Source organism: Siphateles boraxobius, unplaced genomic scaffold, assembly GCF_051911475.1.
Source record: "Siphateles boraxobius isolate OS27281-9 unplaced genomic scaffold, OSU_SipBor_1 130, whole genome shotgun sequence".
NCBI lineage: Eukaryota > Metazoa > Chordata > Actinopteri > Cypriniformes > Leuciscidae > Siphateles > Siphateles boraxobius.
The window spans coordinates 44409245-44430609 of NW_027508734.1; the positions used below are offsets into that span (position 1 = coordinate 44409245).

The 21365-nt window shown below is 36.7% G+C and overlaps 1 protein-coding gene across 1 annotated transcript; it reads right to left on the bottom strand.

The window, feature by feature from the left end:
• Window positions 1–177: 177 nt before the first annotated feature.
• ppp1r14bb (protein phosphatase 1, regulatory (inhibitor) subunit 14Bb) lies at window positions 178–20760 on the bottom strand. Its single transcript, XM_077229564.1, has 4 exons — window positions 19938–20760; window positions 2764–2847; window positions 2636–2668; window positions 178–2026 (listed from the first exon to the last, which is right to left on the bottom strand). The coding sequence occupies exons 1-4, from the start codon at window positions 20136–20138 to the stop codon at window positions 1958–1960; spliced, it is 387 nt and encodes a 128-aa protein (XP_077085679.1). The 5' UTR covers window positions 20139–20760; the 3' UTR covers window positions 178–1957.
• Window positions 20761–21365: the final 605 nt, after the last annotated feature.

Sequence of the window (21365 nt, forward strand, 5' to 3'; positions counted from 1 at the left end):
ATGTCTCGGACCATTTGAGTACGGTGATCAAACAGACCAATGGCACTTTGAGCTGCTTTTACCAACTGACAAGGTTTCTCTAATAAGACTCTAAGAAATATAGTGGATGAGCAGAAGAGACACATTTTACTACAAAGCTTACTTATTCTTGAAACAGTCACACACACACACAAAAACTGTTATTTACCATATTTTTATTAAAGTTGCATAAAAGTGTAACAAAATTGGGCACAAAAAAAAACAAGTTTAGTATTGCTACAAGATACTTTTTTCTCAAAAGGTATGACCTTGATCACAACAGCTTACATTTTTCCTAATTCAAATAATTGAGTCCAGTTGATTCTTTCAGTTCGTGGTCCAATTGGACACGGAAAAGAGAAAAGAACAGCACTACAAGGTCCACGTAATGATAAAAAACTATGATTTCATTTTATGTTAATAGATGTTAATGCTTCTAAAAAATGCTCTGTATATAGTCAACTTCCTTTCCTAAAAAACAGAATCACTGAAAGTACAAGAACCTTTTATATCCTAAAACTTCAAAAAGATTTTTAATTTTGCATTTTTTTTTCATGTATATTCCTCAAACATGATTAAATTAATTTGGTTGTCATAACATAAATTTAACCTAAGGCAACATCTGAAAGTAGGAAGAGTGACTCATGTATGCTGAGGAGCAAGCGAAAAATAGAAAATGAAAATGGGGGCTCAAAGAAAAACAAAAAGTTGGCAAAAAACGGGAGAAAACAGTTGAGTCTTGAACAGATGCCATTAAAGCCTACCGGACTTTATGTGCTACACAAGTGAATGGGATGGGATGTGAAGGAGATTCAGTGTATTATTAATGTGTGTTAGTCTGTGATGGGAAAAGATCTCCTATAACACCTGCTGGAAATGTTGGGACTGGTGGATTTCAAAAGAACTGAGTGAAACTATTAGCCCTCTTATTATATTTGATTGGCTGAGACAAAAAGAGCAGATGGCTTCCTGGGAGAGATGATTTAGGAGAGTCATGTGAGAGGATTCATTCTAAACATACGCTTGGCAGCGACCATGATGCACTGCAGCTTGACTAGCCTGCTCTCATCCAATCGGTTTCTGGAAGAGTCAGTGTGCACATCTGTGGATGTGTGTGAGGCCCAAGAGCCACAGCTGTGGTTGTGTGTGGTCATTTCTCCTGATTCCTGAGGGTGGTGATGCCCATGAATTTCAGAGTGTGTGTGTGGCATTTATGTGTGGCATGTGTGTCATGTGTAAGACAGGAGAAGAAAAAAAGAAAGAAAAAAAAGATTCAAAGCCCCATATTTTCCAACACATAGTTCCCTCCCCTGTTAATACCACAAATCCAAAATAACTCCTTCACTTTATAACAGCTTCAATCACTCTCTTTATTAGTTTTCCTTTAATTAAAAATGTTCCTGCACTTATTTAAGAAAGAGGAGGATCAAAAATAGAGAGAGAAAAATCCACAAGGCCGCTTCCGTTTGATCTCCTTTAACGTCATTTTAAACCAAGGATCGTCACAGTTTCACAAAGGGTTTTAGTGCATGTGTTCATTGTGAGAGCAGGAAGCCTTGAAACCATATTGAAATATAATAATTCTAACAAAAATCCAAGTTTATAAAATAAAACCATTCTATGCATAAAGACTAATTAAAAAAAACAACAACCATGAAATATGTTTAATAACATTTCAAAACAATGAAATCTTCCCCCCTTTACAAAAAAATTGAAATAGAATAAAATAATACATATAAAATCAACAAAATGAGAAAAATAAGCCCTGCTTAGAAGGATCTGATTGAATCTCCCATAACTTTGCCTCCACCTCCTCCCCAACGGATGCAAAGGAGCAAAGGGACTGAATGAGCACCTGCTCAGGGCTGAATGGCCACGCCCCTAAAATTGGAAAAGGAGGGATGGGATTGGTTTAGGAGTGGTGGAGGTGGGAGGAGCTTCACTTCTTCTGAGGAGTACTGAGCTTCTGCATGCCACGAATCTTGTCCAGCAATTCAGCTACAAACACCTACGAAAGAAAAAGGAGCACAATTTTTAACAAATTTAGCAGAGAGTTGGGTAGTTGATTATAATTCTGCAGATTTCCCCCAAATTTGAACAGCCATAAGTCCTAGAACTGTACACATTTGTTTATCCCCATTAAAAAGAGAATTCATGTTGTTTGAATAAGTAAAAAATGTGTCTAAATGAATTCTGCTTGCAGCTGCCGTTGTGTATAGTGCTCTCAGCTCTGTACATATTGCCATATTAAAAAACCCTTTTCTCATAATTCATCTGTTCACAGAATTAGGATATTAAAATGAGTGGTAAAAAAATTATTTCAGTTTCATTCAGATACTGTTATAATATTTTGAATTAGTTTTTATCTTTATATTTTCTGTTTTTATTTTAATTTTAGTAAAAGTCATTTATATACTTTAAAAAAATGTCTATGTGGGTTTTATTAATTTATTTTCAGTTATTTTAGGACATCAAGTTACACTAAAGAAAATGAGAAATGTTGCCAGGGCAAACTAATTTTATTTCAGTTCATTTTTATTTAATTTAAAGGTACACTGGTTTTAGCTTTCATTTCAGTTAACCCTGCGTGCTCTTAGATACGAGACAATTTACTCACCTCAGTAGGTTTATAACAGTCTACCAGCAGGTCCTGTTGGGCAATAAGAGAAAGAAATGTTATACAGATGTAAAGCCTGTTAAAAATTGAAGATAAAAAATTAAATCTGACATTTTTGAGACGGATACCTTGACTCGTGCAGCGCGGTCTACGTCGTTCTCCATGTCCAACAGCTCATCTACATCAATCTCCAGCTCTGGGATCGCCTCTTCCTGTGACAGATAAGCATAAGCATAAGCATCATGAAGCAGAAGGAAACGATCTGTTTGGATCTATATTCAAATACCCCCAAGGAGTAACAGCTAATTGGAATCTACACAACTATACTCGGTGATTCCCTATAACTCCTAGAAATGATGCAGAATTCCCAGAGGACAAAGAAAAACAGTGGGGAAAGAGTAGGCACTAGGCAAAGACCATGGAAACACAGTGACGCTGGAATGTTTGTGTATGTAAACGAGTCTCAGACTGGAGATCTGTCTTTAAGGTAGTTGTTATACACAAGTAGCTTTTTTTTTGGTTACGTCTCCTCCACCAGGGCTGATGAAGGTCGGTGTAATACTGCCTCTTCACCACTAGAGGTATCTCTTGTGTCACACAAACAGTTAAAGGGATAGTTCACCCAAAAATGAAAATTCTGATATCATTTACTTATACTCACCCTCAAGTTGTTCCAAGCCTGTATGAATTTCTTTCTTCTGAGTTTGTTTGTCTTCTGAAGATGGTTTCTAGTCCCCTTTGACTTCCATAGGTTTTTTCTTTCCATACTATGGAAGTCAAAGAGCCTCATCAACTGTTTGGTTACTACATTCTTTAACATATCTTCTTTTGTGTTCAGCAGAGGAAAGAGACTCATGCAGGTTTGGAACAACTTGAGGGCGAGTAATTGATGAAAGAATTTTCATTTTAAGGTGAACTATCCCTTTAAAAGTCAGCCTTTGGGCAAAACCGTATAATACAAAATAAAGTTATCCAGTTAGTTAGTAGATCAGCACAGAGAGAAGAAACTTTAAGGTAGTTTCTCAGCTTGATTCAAGTACGTTTCCAGTTGCTTCACCCTTATCTTAACCACTTTAGTGGAATTTATGAATCTATTTAGAGCAATGATGGTTGTGTTACTCACTGGTGTGTATTGAGATCAGTGTCTACTTGCCCTGGAGTAAAAATGTCTAGCTAGTGTAATTATACATTTAAGTACTGAGTAGTATTAGTTAAATACATGTACTTATTATAAGGTTAGGCTTGGTTTAGTGTTAGCTGCATGTATTTATGCAAAATTGAATTTATTTATAGTATAGCCTACATGTAACTTGTGTAACAATTGGACATTGTAAAATAAAGTGTTACCCTATTTTCCATATCAACATGTCATTGCATGCTGTGTATTTACAATTAGTCTGATTTCACTATTAAAGCCGGTACATCTTAAAATATGTCTATTGTTTGAGAAGGAAGACATTAATTGTCAGTTTAATATGTTAAAGACGTGGTGATTCATCCCGGCTGGCAAATTCCAGCATCATCTAACCATGACTAAGACTGAAAGAGAAGATGAACAGACATATACAGCAGCAAAACATTTGGGGCCAAATGTGATTTTGCACAGATTCAGATAAGCATGTTTGTTTTGAGAAATACTGCTGTGTTTGGCTATTTTTATCAGTCCAGTTCACATATTTGGCCTTGGGTTGTTGGAAAGGCGCTGGCCATGAAAAAGATCTGTCTGCTTTTCTTTCCATACTGTTAGTCTGCCATCAGACGCCTTTGGCTTTCAACTAATTCCCTAATAACTCTAATTCAAATCAAAACCTTGATTCAAATTCAAACGCTCTTTATATCCCTATGTTTTAGTTTTAGCTCTGTTTTTAAGAGTAAAAATCCAACTGTGCCAGTGGAGACTCCAAACCTCAATTATACGCTGCTGTATTTTTCCCCGTCTCGTCCCTTTAGTCTGCAAATTTGGTTTCTTTCAATAAAGTTGTCTCTTTCAGTACAGACTAGTGAATACGTCTCTCTCCCCGCAAGCTATAAATGGTCTTCACAAGACTCGCAAACCCCCCTCTCTCTCTCTCTCTCCCCCTCACGTTTCCATTCTCCCTGTTCTGCAAACATTTGCTCCTTCAGAGCCTTTCCAAAACACACTTCATCTTCCACTTCCAGACTCACACATACACACGTGTCTTATGAACACGCATAAGCTCATTGTGGTTCTGGAGCAGTGACTCATACGGCATATTAAAATATCGTATGTCTAGAGAAACAAACGACTGAAGCGAGGAACATTAAAACTGCCCATTACTTCACAATGGAAAATCAAAAGGCACATGCAAGAACGGGTCTATTTCTAGAGCTGATCCTTCTTTTTTTTTTCAAATGCTCGCTCTCGTTTTCGATGTTACTATCAGTACTTCGTCTTTTGACCGCTCTCTTTCTCCCCCTCGGTTTAAGCAGCCCACACCAGCTGTCATTGCACCTGCCTGACTACCCCTTGCCCAAATCTCTCTCTCTGTCACCAACACAAGCACACACACTACAGCGCATTCACGCACACTGATATTGCCATGGCACCGTCACATGTGAATGGAAGCTTCAATTGCTCTGTTGAATTAACGAACCTTCAATTTGTGTTTATGACCGAGAAGTGCGTATAACTAAAGGGTGCACGAGTACACAGGAGAGAATGAGCTGTAAAAACCACTTGAGTTGACTGCAAGGGACTGGAATGTGTGTGTGTGTGTGTGTGTGTGTGTGCGCAAGACAAAGAATGTAAGGCACAACATGTGGGCACCATGTGCTACTCGTCACTCAGAGACAAGGAAAAGATAAAAAGAGCTACATAAAGCCGAGCAAAAGACAGGAAATACACCATACTTTAAATAAACCATAAATCCACAGAGCTGGTCATTCACACCAAGTTTAATAACCAATTAATGGTCATTTAGCTGGTGCTTTTATCCAAAGCGACTTACAGTACACTTATTGGAAGCACAGACACCTGTGTACATTGCCATGTTGTTTTATGTCCAATACAGATTCTTTTTTAATGTTTAGGAGTCTGATAACATTTAGCCATTTAGCAAATTAGCGGAGATACTTTTATCCAAAGCCACATTTGAGGAACATCACAAGCAATAATAAGTGCCTACGATAGTCAACAATAGTCAAGAGTAAGCCAGAGTAGTACAGAAACTATAGCAGAAGTTAAAAGAGAGAACAAAAAGAATTACATGATTTATTAATAGGAAGTGACTAATTATTAAAGGTTACAATAATAATAATAATTACACCACTGTGTTTATATTGCAAATATATTTTCAGGTGTAATTGTTAAGCTAAATATTTCTTTCCTGTGAATGAATAGCTGTTGTGTAAAAAATAATCAACAATTCAAACAATAATTTAAATAAGTTACTTGTGTTTAACTTGTGACAACTGTCATCTGCCAGCCTAGATCCTAAAAAATGTATACTCACAACAGCCTGCAAACTGCACTTGATAAAATATTGTTGTATATGTTAAGATATGCAATTTAAATGAATAATACTTGTCTTGCACGCTTGTTGTGAAGGAGTTCCCAGTTGTTCTTTAAATCCTAAATCAAACAGTGCTGTCAGCAACAAACACAAATGGGAATACAATGTTATTCTAACTAGGCTATTTAATGAAGCATGAGATCAAACAGTGACCACAGCCACATTTATACACCATCATCCAAAACACTGGGGTAGTAAGAATTTATTTTTTTAACTAATACATCTATTCAGCAAGGATACTTTTAAAATGAAGATAGTAAAACTGACTAAATTGTTAACTAAAAAATTGTTTTCAAATGTTTTCTATTCATCAAAGAATAATGAAAAACATGTATCATGGTTTCCACATAATAGTAGAGAGATAGATTGTTTTATTTGATGCCATGTCAGCATCGAAGTGTATTTTCATGGCAAACATTTAATTACAAAAATACAGATATCATATAAATACAATAAAACCAAGGAAACAAACAAGTCATATTATAATATAATATACTTAAAAAATGATAAATGACAATATGTATTATCATTATTATATCATATATATATATATATATATATATATATATATATATATATATATATATATATATATATATATATATATATATATGAATGTATGTATATAGCGCAGACCCCAAAATTTTGATTGGTAGTGTACAAAGGTCAAACACAAGCATGTGTCCATTGTTCCAGGACCAGACTTCTACTATTGGCATACAATTTGAACCCACTTGGAAAAAAACAGTCTGATCATTTTACCAATTAATCATTTTCATTTCTGGGATATTGAAATTGATGATACAACAACAGACAAGGATGGGGGTGGGGGACTTTCAGCAGTATCTTTGTTTCCAGCCAATCAGATTAGAACTGGTGATTTCAGGCATCTCTTGTAATATTCATCAGACAGTCAGTGAACGGACAATGTCTGAGACTGAGACTAAGTGCTTTGTGTCCATGTGAGTCAACCTGTTGGTCAATGTGCAGGTGTGTTGAGTTGCTTTAGTCACGGAGAACATGTCTACCCAGGATTTAAGGATGACTGCATTCATGTCTGGATATGCGTGTCTGTAACCTTTATAATTCAGCATAAATGTGTATGAGCATCTACAGCACTACAGGTCTCTTGCGGTTATGGTGAATCTGAAGTGACATTATGAGAGCAGGGGGTTTCAGACTTGGCGCTAGTTTGACCTACATTACGAAGCTGTCTTCACCAAGGATGAGGATGGTGGCAATATGGCAGGGCCATTGAGGTGTCAGACATTACTTGAACTTAGCCAAAAGGCTTTCAATTTCTACGCGACCTTGTTCAAAACAATAACATATTTCCTAAGCATATGATGTTGTATCCTCAGTATTCTCAATATCCTCAGAGTGTGAGTGATATTGGAGTTAAAGCAGCCAATATTTCAGGTTCAATATAAGCTAAGCTCTATCAATGGAAAAACATTAAATGGAAAAATATATAGAAAAACTTCACAGCACTAAGACTGGAGAAACTGGAAGAGAGGGCAACTCTCTGATAAAACAAAGGAAATTAACATCTGAATTTCTCTCGTGCACCATTCGAGACGCAATTCACCTAAGCAATCCTAATCTACATCTTATTCCTTGACCCCCATTCCCCCGTTAGCGCTTTCTACCATGCTGAGGTCACCCGAAATTCACCCAAAAATCTATATGGGTTAATGTGAATAATTATCATACAGTATTACACATGTTTGGTATCATTTGAAATGTCTCAGTGCGACTGGTACAAAGGTCTCATTCTCAAAGAAGTAAACCAAAAGGTAATAAGGTATTTAAGAGTTTAGAGATAATTCGCACACATAGGAGAGTGTGTCTTCCAGGCAAATGGTCTCATGCTCTCAGAAGGTGTAAACTCAAATCAAATTCCCATTGTTAGAAAATGTTTCTGCCCCCAGTAGAGATGATGATTAATTTAAATTCCCACTGTGAACTCATGTTTACATTTGAAATGAGGTTTCTGCCTTGGTCTGTCTATATAATGAAATGCAACGTGAGGCTCGGGGCGATTCTGTAACCCAGACTAGCCCGTGATGTGAAGTGTAAGCAAAACACTTTGCATCATCAAGGTATTGCATCTTCTCTTTTTATTCTAGAGCATTTGATGTTTGTATATCTTTGAAATGATTATGCAACTGTAGTGATAAATTGTAAACATTTGATTTTATTCTAAATCGACTGACATTATTTTCAGTAAAGAGTTAAAGAGAATAGTCAAACATTCACAGACACTTAATGATGCACAGATATCATTAAAACCTTTTTCATTTATGGAGGCAGATTAAATAATGAGTTAATACATATGAGAAAATGTATTTCATTTAATCAAATTACTTTGTCTCTGCGCTTTACTTTCCGCATGGCAATCCCAGGCTTATCGGATGCCTCCTTTGGGCTGATTGAGTCGGGCTTACACAGCTGAAGCACTAATAAAGGAAGTACACAAGGCCAGTGTTCCAGAGGGTTAAAAAGCCAAAATGTAAAGGGTGTATCTGTTTTAAATCACTTTTGGTCATTTGGTCTGAAGAGCAAACGGATGAACTGGAAACTCATAACTAGAAGTTCATCCATTTAAAAATCCCACAATTCCACAATGTAATTTCCAAGATATTTTCAGTATGTAAACAGTGCTTTACAGATAGTTACGTCACATGATATTATGGCATATCATTGAATGCCTAGCACAAAAGTTACCTGGTTACATCATCATGACAGTGAAGTTCTAAGACTGGATAGAACTTCACATAGACGAGGTCAGTAAATGATTCATATCATAGTCCCGTTTGCGCCAAGAACAATAAATATAATAATGCCCATGGAATGGAATGCTCTGTTTACTAAGAGCACTGCAGTTGTTTACCGCTTTGGGTTAGTTCACCCAAACATTTTTTACTCACCCTCATGTTGTTCCAAACTTGTATGAACTAGTTTCCTCAGCTAAACACAAAATAAGATGTTTTGAAGAATATGGGCAACCAAACAGGCCAAAGACCCCATTGACTTACATAGTAAAGAATAAATACTATGGAAGTCTATGGGGTCCATCAACTGTTTGGTTACTGACATTCTTTAAAAATATCTTCTCTTGTGTTTTGCAGAAGAAAGACATTCATACAGGTTTGGAACAACTTGAGGGTGAGTAAATGATGAAAGAGGTAGTTTTTTCCCCCTTCAATCCCTTTAATTCTTGAGCTCTTAAAAGTTGGGTGGATTCTGTCAATGTTTTTATCGTTCATCAGCTGGAGAACTAATTCTAACAACGTTTGTTCAGTGTCATGAACGTATAACGTTTTGAGTTAATGTAAATTTAGTTACTTTCTGTGGTAATTAACACAGATTTTATTGACAGAACCTGTATTGAACCCAGGACATCCTCTGAGCTTCAGATGATACACGAGAAGGACAGAGATTGACGTCATGACATTATCAAGGGCAAAACAGACCAACATCATTCAACAGCCAGCAAAGAGATTTACACCTCATTTATCAAGCAGATTTTGAAAGAAAATCCCTATTTGTGTTAATTGCCTGGATAACTGGTTAACAAAAGACAGATAATATTCGGTCAAATTTATTAATTGAAACTATCAAATGAGGTTGCTGAATAATTGAACAATGACACTAAATTGCCTAAAGCTGCTTTATAGTTAAAATTAATGTTGCAATTAATTATAATTTAAATGACTGATTCTCGAAATTGAATAATTTCCTTTCTCTATTTCCTGTGTATTACTGTAAATCTGCTTAGAAGCAATCTGTTCTATACAAGTAAATCTGACTTGACAAGCTTTTATCATAAAAATGCCTATACATTTCCTCATGGTAATTTTACAAATCACAGGCAGAGCATGATAAGCCCTTTCTAATAGGGTATATCTCTAAATATAATATATGGATAAATATATGACAAAAATTAAGCACAATTTGCTAAATTAAGGGGATAACTGACATAGCATACTCAATGACACATATTACCATACTCTAAAGTCTCTACTAAAACTTTAACCAAGTTGTTAATAACCCTGATTTCAAAGTGTCTTCTCTTAAGGAGACGTTCCCATGAAGTGTTTGTTCTATCTTCATGCTCTGATGCATCCCCGTATTTGCTCAGTGCTGACAGAGTCATGTAAGCCTGATATCTGATCACATATCCAAGTGCCAGCACTTCTACCTGTGGCTACTGACTGCAGGGGTTTCTGCATGGGTTGGTTAATCTCTCATGTCAAAATAAGATCTGGGACAGAAAGAGAACAGAGATGAAGAGGATCGAGAAGAAAAATATACAGACTGACTGAGTGAGTGAGTGAGTGAGTGAGTGAGAGAGAGACTGGTGTCAAAAATCACTTCCATTGGTTTGAATTTATCAATAAATCTAAGAGCCTTTACACCCACATAATCTCTCTCACATTTTCACATAATCTTTCTCTCACGCTTTTACTGTGAGCATATGCAAAAAGTCGCTTAATATTACCCATGAGACAAATTACATTTAAGTCCAGGTGTGCACATTCAACAGCACTCATCATTGCACAACAACATCCAACATAACTGGAGGAGTAATTCAGGCATTTCCTTAACATATTCTAGCTCTTGGCAAAAACTCACATCCTGTGGCAATACGCAGAAAAAAATGATTCATTTCATGATAGTGAGAAAAGTTGTTATTTAGATAAATACACCAGCTCTTAAATGTTCAGATGACTAACCCTACTGATTAAGAATCGGACTATAGCGCTATTTGGACAGGACTAGTTTTCTAGTTTTCAGTTACAATTCTTATCACTCGATGTCTGTGATTTCATGCACCGATTCGGACGGGACTAACATCTATGTGTTTATTAGAGGTGCGAGTGTGTGTGTTTTAGACTTGGGCGTTACAGAAGGTCATCTGTTGTGCGTGCGTCGTGTACATGTCTTTTAATTTAATATTTGTTAATATGATTTTAATTTATTATAAAAAAAAAACATTTAAGTAAACTTCATGAGTTTAAAGCAGTGGCAGTTTATAATAAACTTGCATAAGCGAGCAGGCAAATCTAAGTATCTTGCTCTTACCTGACACTGATATTAAAATGGGCAGTCTTTGCAGTTTCCGCAATTTTGCTTTATTACATTATTAATTATATTTTGTTATGATGATAGATTGTTGGATACCATCCATATTGAAATTAAATGAACATGCCGAAGATTGGTGTGCAGACGGTAGCATAGGTAAAACAACACATGAAGAGTAGCGTTAAAATGCAATATCAGCAATCACAGACATTCGTATTCGGACGGGATTCGATTTCTCAAAGGAGAGCAGAATAAGCTTTTTCCTTTGAACGTGTGAGAATTCCAATTAACTGAACGGTAAAATGATTCTAAAGCCCTATTCACACTGGATTAGTATTATCTGGGGACCTTGTGTGATTTAGAAATTACATTCTTAACGAAAGATGGATAAAAAGGCGCACAGGAAACAAAACCTTGAAAAAATTATATAAGACCCCACCAAATCACAGAGATGCCGATCTCATCGGCATCACAGGACCTCAGTGTTCGGCAAAATATGGTAGGTCATTTGCGGGGAAATTTTACTTTACAAATCACAGACAAGGCCAATTCGCACGGGATTAAGATCACAGACAACCTTCGAAATTATTACAAATGACTAGAGGTCAACAGGTAATACTTATCCCGTGTGAATAGGGCTTATGACTTATATACAGGCATATGAATATTTACTGAAATGTAAATCTAATTCATGGAAATACTGAATAATAACCCCATTAATAACTATAATTATTATATTTAAAAATAATAACACTAGTAACAACATGCCACTTGGGGCCTTCTGTGTCAATTACGGGGGGTTGACATCTATACCCCAAGAGTCTAATTTCTATCTTGTATAAAGTAAAAACTATAATTTTTGGACCCATTAATGTTTAGACTGGTGGAGTAAAAGTCCCTCATTAACAAATAGACACAAAAAAAACTTTGATATTCACATAATACAAATGTCATAGATCACTTTTTTCCAGAGAGACAATTTTATCAATTAACCTCAAAACTGTTTCGACTGACTAAATATCACAAATATATATTCCGATGAAATGACAAAATGAAAAACAGCATAGCCATTCATCAAAAGTGCAGAGATGTGCTATAGACAGGAGAAAAAAAATCTTGCCCCAACCGCCCCTAACAGTTTGCAATATTCAAGCAGCATAACAGATTGTTTTTGTACAGCTAAAATAACAAAGTAACTGACACTGGAAGCCTTGCACATTCAAGTCAAAAATGGACATGCCTGGACTGACATTACACAGAAGCTGCTATATGAAGACTGCAATGATTCAGTGATAAGACAAAACGGGTGCCCTTTAATATGCCTTGCACAAGCTTCCTGTTTAAATAGAAAATGTTACAGGAAAAATAGACAACTGCCCTAAACAAGCTTTGTCATGGGGTATTTTGTAATTACACTATTCCAAATAGCCTATAATGACACCCAGATGAACTCTAAACTATAGAGGGGAGTGACAAGAGAGAAAGAGAGTTCTCAAAGCCTATAACCTAAGTTTGTTCTGAATCACTCGCTCTCCACCTCATCTAGCGCAGCTTACTAACCTCTGATCCATCTCATGTAAACACACACACACACAGTGCTGTACTATTGATTTCTTCTCAGTCGGCTGCAGTCTGACATTATGACAGACAGCAGTGGTGCTGACAGAGAGAAGAGGACGGGACACATGTCGCCTCAGGAGCGAGTCCTCTGGCTGGGCTGAAGTGGGCCAGTGAGGGGTGGAGGTGTCTCTCCACACACCCGCTGTCTCTAAACACACACTGGGGGCTTATCAGCAGAGAGCACATTGACGAATAATAAGCAAAACACACACACACACACAAACACACACACACACACACACACACACACACACACACACACACACACACACACACACACACACACACTCAGGGTGAGTGAGACATTTTCCCTACAATTTAAAACAAAAATTTACTTTTTACCTTCATCAAAACAACAGCAACACTGTAAAAGACAAAGGGTTAGATCTTTTGTTGGTCTTTTATAAAAAATAAAAAAACTTGTAAATTAAGTAATATCATTACATTTTACACGAGCTGAAAATAAAGTGTTAAATAAGAAAGATATTAATTACTCTAAGTCTAAACCAACAAGTCACAGAGAGTCAGATGGGCGGTGTATTTTCATATTATAGCGAATCACCCCAGGGAGGGAGAGCATGCTTTATAAAAGAGACCAGCTCATATGGGAGCTGTTTCCATAGAAATACTGTTGTTGAACATAACACACAAAACACCAAATCAACAGGTCATTACACATTTGACCTCCCACTTCCTTCTTGACAAAGAATGTAAAAACTAAAGCAGTAAGGATGTAAGAAAAGGAGAGCCACAACACAGCCATTAGAGAAAATCCAGATGTCTGTAGAGACAGAAAGCAAAATTGAAGAACTCTTGTGATTGGATGGATTTCTGAGTCTGTGACAAGGTCTAATTAAGAGAAACAATAATGACCTCAACAAAATGAAAGGAATCGCAATCAGTCCATAAGCTTAATCAACTGGCAAACCCACAGAATTGTTAGAGATTTGAGACTAATAGAAAAGCGAGCAATATATTTAGGCTCAGTCTGACTTAACCTAACATTTTAGGTTTTACAGACTTAACTCAAAATTACAGTAAAAAAACTCATTATCTGATATAATGTTAATTTACTAACCTTTTGATGTACTAATATCTGTTTTGTACCATAGTAATACTCTGACAACCAACAATCACAGTGGGATGAGTCACATGATGAATCAAAGCTCATCACAAGCAGCTTTTTTACAAGTAAGTAAATATAGAAGCTGCACAGTGTCATTTTACTGTACGGTATTTTACTGTAACATGACATTAATTGTAGAGTTAGATCTATCACAGTTATTCACCGTCTTATAGTACAGAAATTTTGTTAACCAGTTAACAGTTTTTCACTGTATCATTGTTATCTTTTACCGTTAAAATCACGATCATTTTACAGTTAAAGGTGACCTACTATGCAAAATTCACTTTAATATTGTTTTTTTAACATAATTATTGGTCCGCAGTGTGTGTATTAAACCATTATATTGTGGTACAAATCCATTCACTAAATTCAGTAAATCTGAAAAAGGTAAATCTCTACACTCTGACAAAACATTTACAATTGCACCTTTAATAAAATCCAGTCATAACAAAATATATGTACCAACTTCCTGTTCAACAGGAAATTAGTCAACACGGGACAAAGTGTTTTTCATGGGAACAGAATTTCTATATTATTTAATAGTATGCTTTTTATAAGCTGTCTGAACATCCTGAACATTAGTTGGTTTCCTGTTGATGTAGCATATTTATTTCAAAGCTGTTAGAGAACCTCGAACTGGGGTTTGCAAACAAACAATGAACTAATTTTAAAAGAAAACAATTTTTTAAAAAAACTTTAAGATATATATATATATATATATATATATATATATATATATATATATATATATATATATATATATATATATATATATAATTTGTTTTCCTGCATGTCATGTGGCCATTAACCAACCTCAGAAAACTATGCACATGCTAGGAACATGCAGATTTGTTATGAAATTATTAAATACTAACTTGAATCAATAAATACGGTGTGTAATGTGTGCTGTAGTCTTTATAAATATGCCTCTGTGGTCATTTTTTCTAAAGATAGAACAAGTTGGAGGGGAGAAGAGCGGAAAAAGCAGAGTCTCTCTCTCTCTCTCTGAGCGGAATAAAGCAGGCAATCATTCATCATATTCCCTAGATTAGAGCACTTTAGAATATTCAGTCTGGGCGCCTTCAAGTGTGTGCGCATGCATGTCTGTGCATGTGTATTTCTATTCGGACTTAATTGAAACCAAGTTACCCACAATTACACTAATCCACCAAGTACCTTCAGAACAGGGCACTCCAAAAAGAGTTTTTAATAACAGCAAGCACATGGCTAAAAAAAAACACTGAGAAGAAACAGCCTTTACATCAAGCTGGAAATCGAAGAGGAAAATGTTACTGTGCTCCGCTGCTCTAGTTTCTGTAATTACAGGATTCTAGCGGTAATTATCACAACGCCCTTTAGACTAATGAAAGTGTTTCTGCATCATTAAAGGACTGAAGCGTATATATTGCTGTGACAACACCCTTTGACCTGATATGTCACAGGTGGAGTTCAGGCCCTGCTGATGCGTTTTTGATGTGGAGATTGGAGTTTAAGACAGGATGAAAACTGTTTTTTTGTTTTAGACGTCTTCATTTAGAGGTTCAATTTTAAGATAAAGGCAGGCTTGCATGTCCTCTCCAGCTCTCTAAACACATTTGTCACATTCAAAAGAGCCAGACAGTCTGTCTGTTCGGAGAAGTTAACTTAGTTCACTTTGCTGAATCCTCTGCTCTTGAATTAAGCTGTGTACAAAAGGTTATTTCCAGCCGGATCAGAGCCCTTTTACATAAGGATCACTGAGTGAGCAACAGAAAAGGCAAGATCTGAAGACCTCCTGCTTTGAAGCACGTTGAGATCAATAAGTCTCGGTCTATAACCGAGGACCATTTAAAATGGTTTGTTGTTCACTTTTGCCAACAGAACAGCATCATAAACATTCATTCACCGTATAACACACAAGATGAAGTTGACTTAACAGGTTGCTAACTCTTAGGCTTACGGTGAGGAAAATAGCTAGTCAATCAGCATTAGTGTGTATACTCATCTCTCCCTCTCTGTAATCAGGATCTGTGATTAGCGGGTGTGTAAATACAGTTATGTAAATGGTAGAATGTTAGATGCTGAGCAAATTAAGACGATGGCAGCATCCAAATTCACACTTGTACTTAGAACTAAAATTAGTATATACTTTGCAGGATACTTTTAAGAATGGGACATTCTACAACATTATAAAATAACATCTTTAAACTATTGATCTACATAGTTTTAGCTTAAATTTTAAAAAAAAAAAACTTTTTAAAAAACTTTGGCTTCATGTTTCTTGACACTTTTTATCGACTGAAAAAATTTAAAAATAACAGTAAGTAAACAGTTTCAACTCTTTAGGATGTACGGTATGTTAATTGGGACACGGTGCATGATATGATTATCCAGGAAGTGCAATTTGATGTTATACGCTATCTGTCAAGAATTTAAACTGAAATTAATCAAAATTAAAAGTTAAAAAAAACTAATCGAAATGAATTTACAGTAGCAAAAACACTTGATTTGTTTGTCAAAACCTGACAAATCATGAAAACATAAGGTTTGGGCTTATTCATGATCTCCAAATACCTGCCGGTAATATGTGGCAAATTATTATTCAGCTGAATGATTCATCTTCATTTCTACATACTGATTCTGAGAAATTCTGTGTTTACTTAAAGGGAGTGTATTGACCTCAAAACTGTCAACAACAACTGAGAATCTTTTGAGACAAATGCAGAGAACCAACTCTCCCTGTATTATTACTCTGCATACAGTACAGTTCAAAAGATTTTGTACAGTCTGAAGATTTTTTTAATGTCACTGAAAGAAGTCTCTTATGCTGACCATAGGCTGCTTTTATTTGATCATAAATACAATAAAAAACAGAATTCTTTTGAAATATTATTACAATTTAAAATAACGTTTATATTTTAACACATTGTAAAAATGTAATTTATTCCTGTGATGACAAAGCTGAATTTTCAGCATCTTTACTCACATGATCCTTCAGAAATCATTCTAATATGCTGATATGCTGCTCAAGAAACATTTCTTAATAAAACCAAATGTTCACTTTGTGCTGCTGAAACATTCATTTATTTTTATTTGTAAATCATACTGACCTCAAACTTTTGAACGGTAAGTCGCATATAGTGTGTGTGTGTGTGTGTGTGTGTGTGTGTACATCTCTAACAGACATGCAAAACTGCTATTTGAAATATACATTCTGACTGTAGGACATGCCTGAAGCTGTTCTTTCCCCTACACACTAAAACACAGATGCATGCAGAAACACGCAGCAGCACACACACACACACACACAAACACTTTCACACAGGTGGAGGGGGGATGCTTGACAGCAGCTAGCAGGTGAGGAACTGAAGTATTCAAATAAGGTCTGAGAGGGAGGAAGGAAGGAGATAAGAGAACTCAACACAAAGCAAATATAAAGCCAATATAAAGAGCGGCTCAACGTCCTGACACGGTTCATCATTGTGCGGCACGTGCATACACAAAAGGATTGCTCCAAAGCTGAGGTCACGGGACTGCTGTGACCTTTACTGCCTTCTTAAAACATCAGAGTCACAACATACACACACACTTCCTGCAGTTTCGCCTGTCACTGGCATTTCCTTCGGTCATGACTCACGGCTCGGCAGTCTCCATTATGCAGCATCAACCCGATGATCCCAAAAACTGCAATTATGCCTCTCCTTCTCCTAAGCCTGTCAGAATATCCTTCATCCCCTCTTTCTTTCGCTTATTTGCCTTTCCCCTCTTGTAGGCATATACAAATTTGCTGATTCATTCCAAAGTGAACGAACTGGTAGCAAACATGAGTTGTGTACAAACTATTATTCAACCATGTCACAGCACGTACAGATGTACACACCTGACTCATCAATTTAAACCTAGTCCAAATCAGATTTATTTTGCAATTTCATGTGAAATCACGTGTTAAAAAGTGCAGTTGTATGTAGCAAAGTGCAACACACTGTGTGAGTGTTAATGAGAGGAAGGAGGAGAAACACTCAACACCATCCTTGTGTTCCTGGCCAAAGCCACAGCTGTCCCTCTCTATACCTCCCTCCCTCCAACTCTTTCACAGACCGTCTGTTAGTCTCCATCAATGACTGTCTGTTTACTTCTCCCTTGATTTTTGCCTCCTCTTTTTTTAACTTCATTTAACACTGCCATTAGTTCTTGATTTCAAAGAGACTCCAATCAAGTGATGATGTCTCAGTCATTAGTCAATCATTCCCTGAAAACACACTTGCTGAGCTTGAAAAATGATTTTCTTCCCTCATGGTTTACCCTCCTAGTCAGTATTTTTGTTTTCTCCTCCCTTTTATTATCCGCAGCAATTTTCCATAACGCCAAGTCACATCTGTAGCATTGTTACTAAAGCATTTCTGTTTGGTCTTTTTTAAAATACTACACACTCATCCAGGGAAACCAACCACTTGCTGTGCAGAAAGTGAGATTATTATGACTTGATTGCTTCTCTCGATGGCAGTATGCCACGCTGGCTCCTTCCATGGCAAAATTGGTTATCTGGCTTCTGACAATTTAAGTAGTTTTAAATGAAAAGGATTAAGACTCTGAAGGGACCACCACGTCACGCACTATTGTTTACTAAAAAGCTAGGAAAGTTGGCAAAGCGGATTTAACATGCTGGCATGGGTTTGGATAACGTGAGGAAGCAAGTGGATGTTTGTGTCTGGCTGTGTGGTTATAGATTGGCGGAGGGTACATACAAGAGACATGAGGAATATGCTAAACCAAGTTCACCTCTTTTGTTAAAATGCTGGATGTTCCCTCCTAAGGCAGGTTTATGATCAGTCTCAACACTCATTTTGACTTCATGTACATGAAGACTATGTAAAATAGCCTGATCCTTTACAACCAGTTGGCTTGTTTAAATTAATCTTTAGTGCATATTTGTTTGTTCTTTTATTTACACTGAAAAATAGCCACAAGGGCAACAAAACGTTTCTTTCTCATAAGGTCATGGGAGTTGAGAAGAAAAGAAAATTGCATTAAAAACGGTCTTTTCAAGATTCAGGTGCCTGGAGAATTGTTCATTGTTAAATTGTGACCGTTTAACGCCCTAGTTATTATTTTTTTTTGTGAAATTGTAAGTAGCGTCACATGTCAAATTAAAGGTCACATGACATCACATAACAAAAGTATATGGTAATTCTGATCCAGCTAGATTATCTGTGGATATATACCTATTATCCAACCATCATTTGACTTCTGTTTTATGAATATTGCCAAAAGTACTGATTATGCATAGTATGTAAGCTTATAGTAGAGCAAAGTAGGCTACGCATAAATTTGGACGCGGGGGACACGCTTCTCGACACCTACTGGTGTAACGATGTAGCTTGCACTTGCAGAACGCGGCACTGAATGAATATTTAGTGAACGGAAACAAATCCCTATAATGAATCTCGAATCAGAATAAAGCGACAGCACGGGTCCCCGGAACGGTATGGTCAATCTCATCATCACTCACCCCTTTTCCAGTCTTGATACGCTTCAATGTTTAAATTGTGGCCCTTATAAAATATGTAACTATTACTATCAGGTTAACCTTCTCACCGACATTTTCGAACGCAACGTACACGTGTGACGTCAGGTAGATAAAGTCGAAGTACACGTAGTAACTAATGCGCTCTCCCTTAAGTCTCGAAGTAAAATATGGGTCAACTGCAGATTGACACATAGGCTACCTAAATTCAGCACATTCGCTCGTAATGATGTTACGGTGGCTGCGTACTGTGCGTAATACGATAACTTGATCACTATACTGCCTTTACAAAGCGCACTTATCTATGAATAAGCTTATTGAACTGTTGGTGACTTTAGTTTATTTACTGAACACAAAAGATAATCTACTATACAATCCCAAAAGATTAATAGTCTATCTTTTATTTAGTAAAGCTTTCACAAAGAGTCTTACCTCACAGTCGTAGAGATCCGTTAGCTGGTTAATAATCCACTCTTCCAAATTAAGTCTCTTTCTCAGTTCTTTCCGGTCGTATTTCACTGTGACCCGTCCTTGCTTGCGGGCCGGGGTCTCGGCTTCTTCGGTTGAACCGGTGGGCGTCTGGAAGTACACGCGAGCTGGTTGGCTCGATTCTGGACTTGTTACAGCCGCCATAGTCCGCAAATATGCTGTGAATAACCGGCTGGTAGCCTAAAGAAGATCGGGTTTTCTTCCCCGTGTTTGTTGAGCAGTGTGATTTAAAAGGCCACTAATAAAGCTATTTATTCCTTCTCGCGGAACTCAATGACATTTGGAAACTACTTAATAATATTTCTAAAGTCATATGAGGTAACTAACTTATATATTTGATTGTTTGTTTCGCTTGGTCTTGAACCAATCTATAAAGCCGTTAAGCACTTACAGGACTGCAAACCGCGTGTCTCCTTTTGCTTTAGAAAGTAATGCCACAAACGCTCAAATCACTTCAAACTCCAGCGTCTTCCTCGTGGCCTATAATAAAAATGGAAGCCGTTTGCAATGATTTAACCGTGCATTTAAAGAGAAACGGCAGCGTTCCTTTTCTCTTATTCGAAGCAATAAAAACGAAAACAAACAGTGCAGTGTCCCTCTTCTTTTTGTCCTTCCTTTCCCCCTCCTCTCTTTTCCTACTCTGCTTCTCTCACCCGAGTGATGAAGTGTATGTGTGTGTGTGTGTGTGTAACCCCCTCTGAGCCACGGCTGTCCTTTCTCTCCCTCCCTCTCTGACAGCCTCTCTCTTCCTGTCTCTGTTGCTGACAAATAAGTTAGCAACCCTCACTTCAGGCTAAATACAACCAGATAATCCTGTTATTTCAAGAGAGTTGCTAAAATAAGTGAGGAACAAAAGGTTTCTTTAATAGTGGCATCTACGTGTGACACTTTTGAACTCTGTTAAGACTTGTCTGTCTGATTTTGCGTCTACTCATCAGTAACTTTTGTATAGATCAGGAAATTAAAGTCTAAGGGAATAAAAATAATGTTTCCCTCACTCATCAGGCCTGTTACAGCAGGATCTAGCTAACCAAACCAGAACTTTTTATTTGTGAGTTAAAGTCACCCTGAAATAAAAACTGACAAATCTTTTTTTATTTTTTATTGGAATATTTCAGTATTTATTCCAAGAGATTTATTATTATTCATCATTATTTTTTTTAAAATCCATAATATATAATTAAAATAATATTTAATTAAAATAGTTTCCCCTCCCTCTTGTAGCGCCATTTTTTCTCTTCTCTGATGACGTGTTTACTGGCATGAGGATGCGACAACCTGTCACTCACACGATATCGCAGCAATAGCAAACCACCATCAATAGAGTGCAACAGTGCCCGTCCACTTTTTCAGGGATGTTGGTTCCGGAAG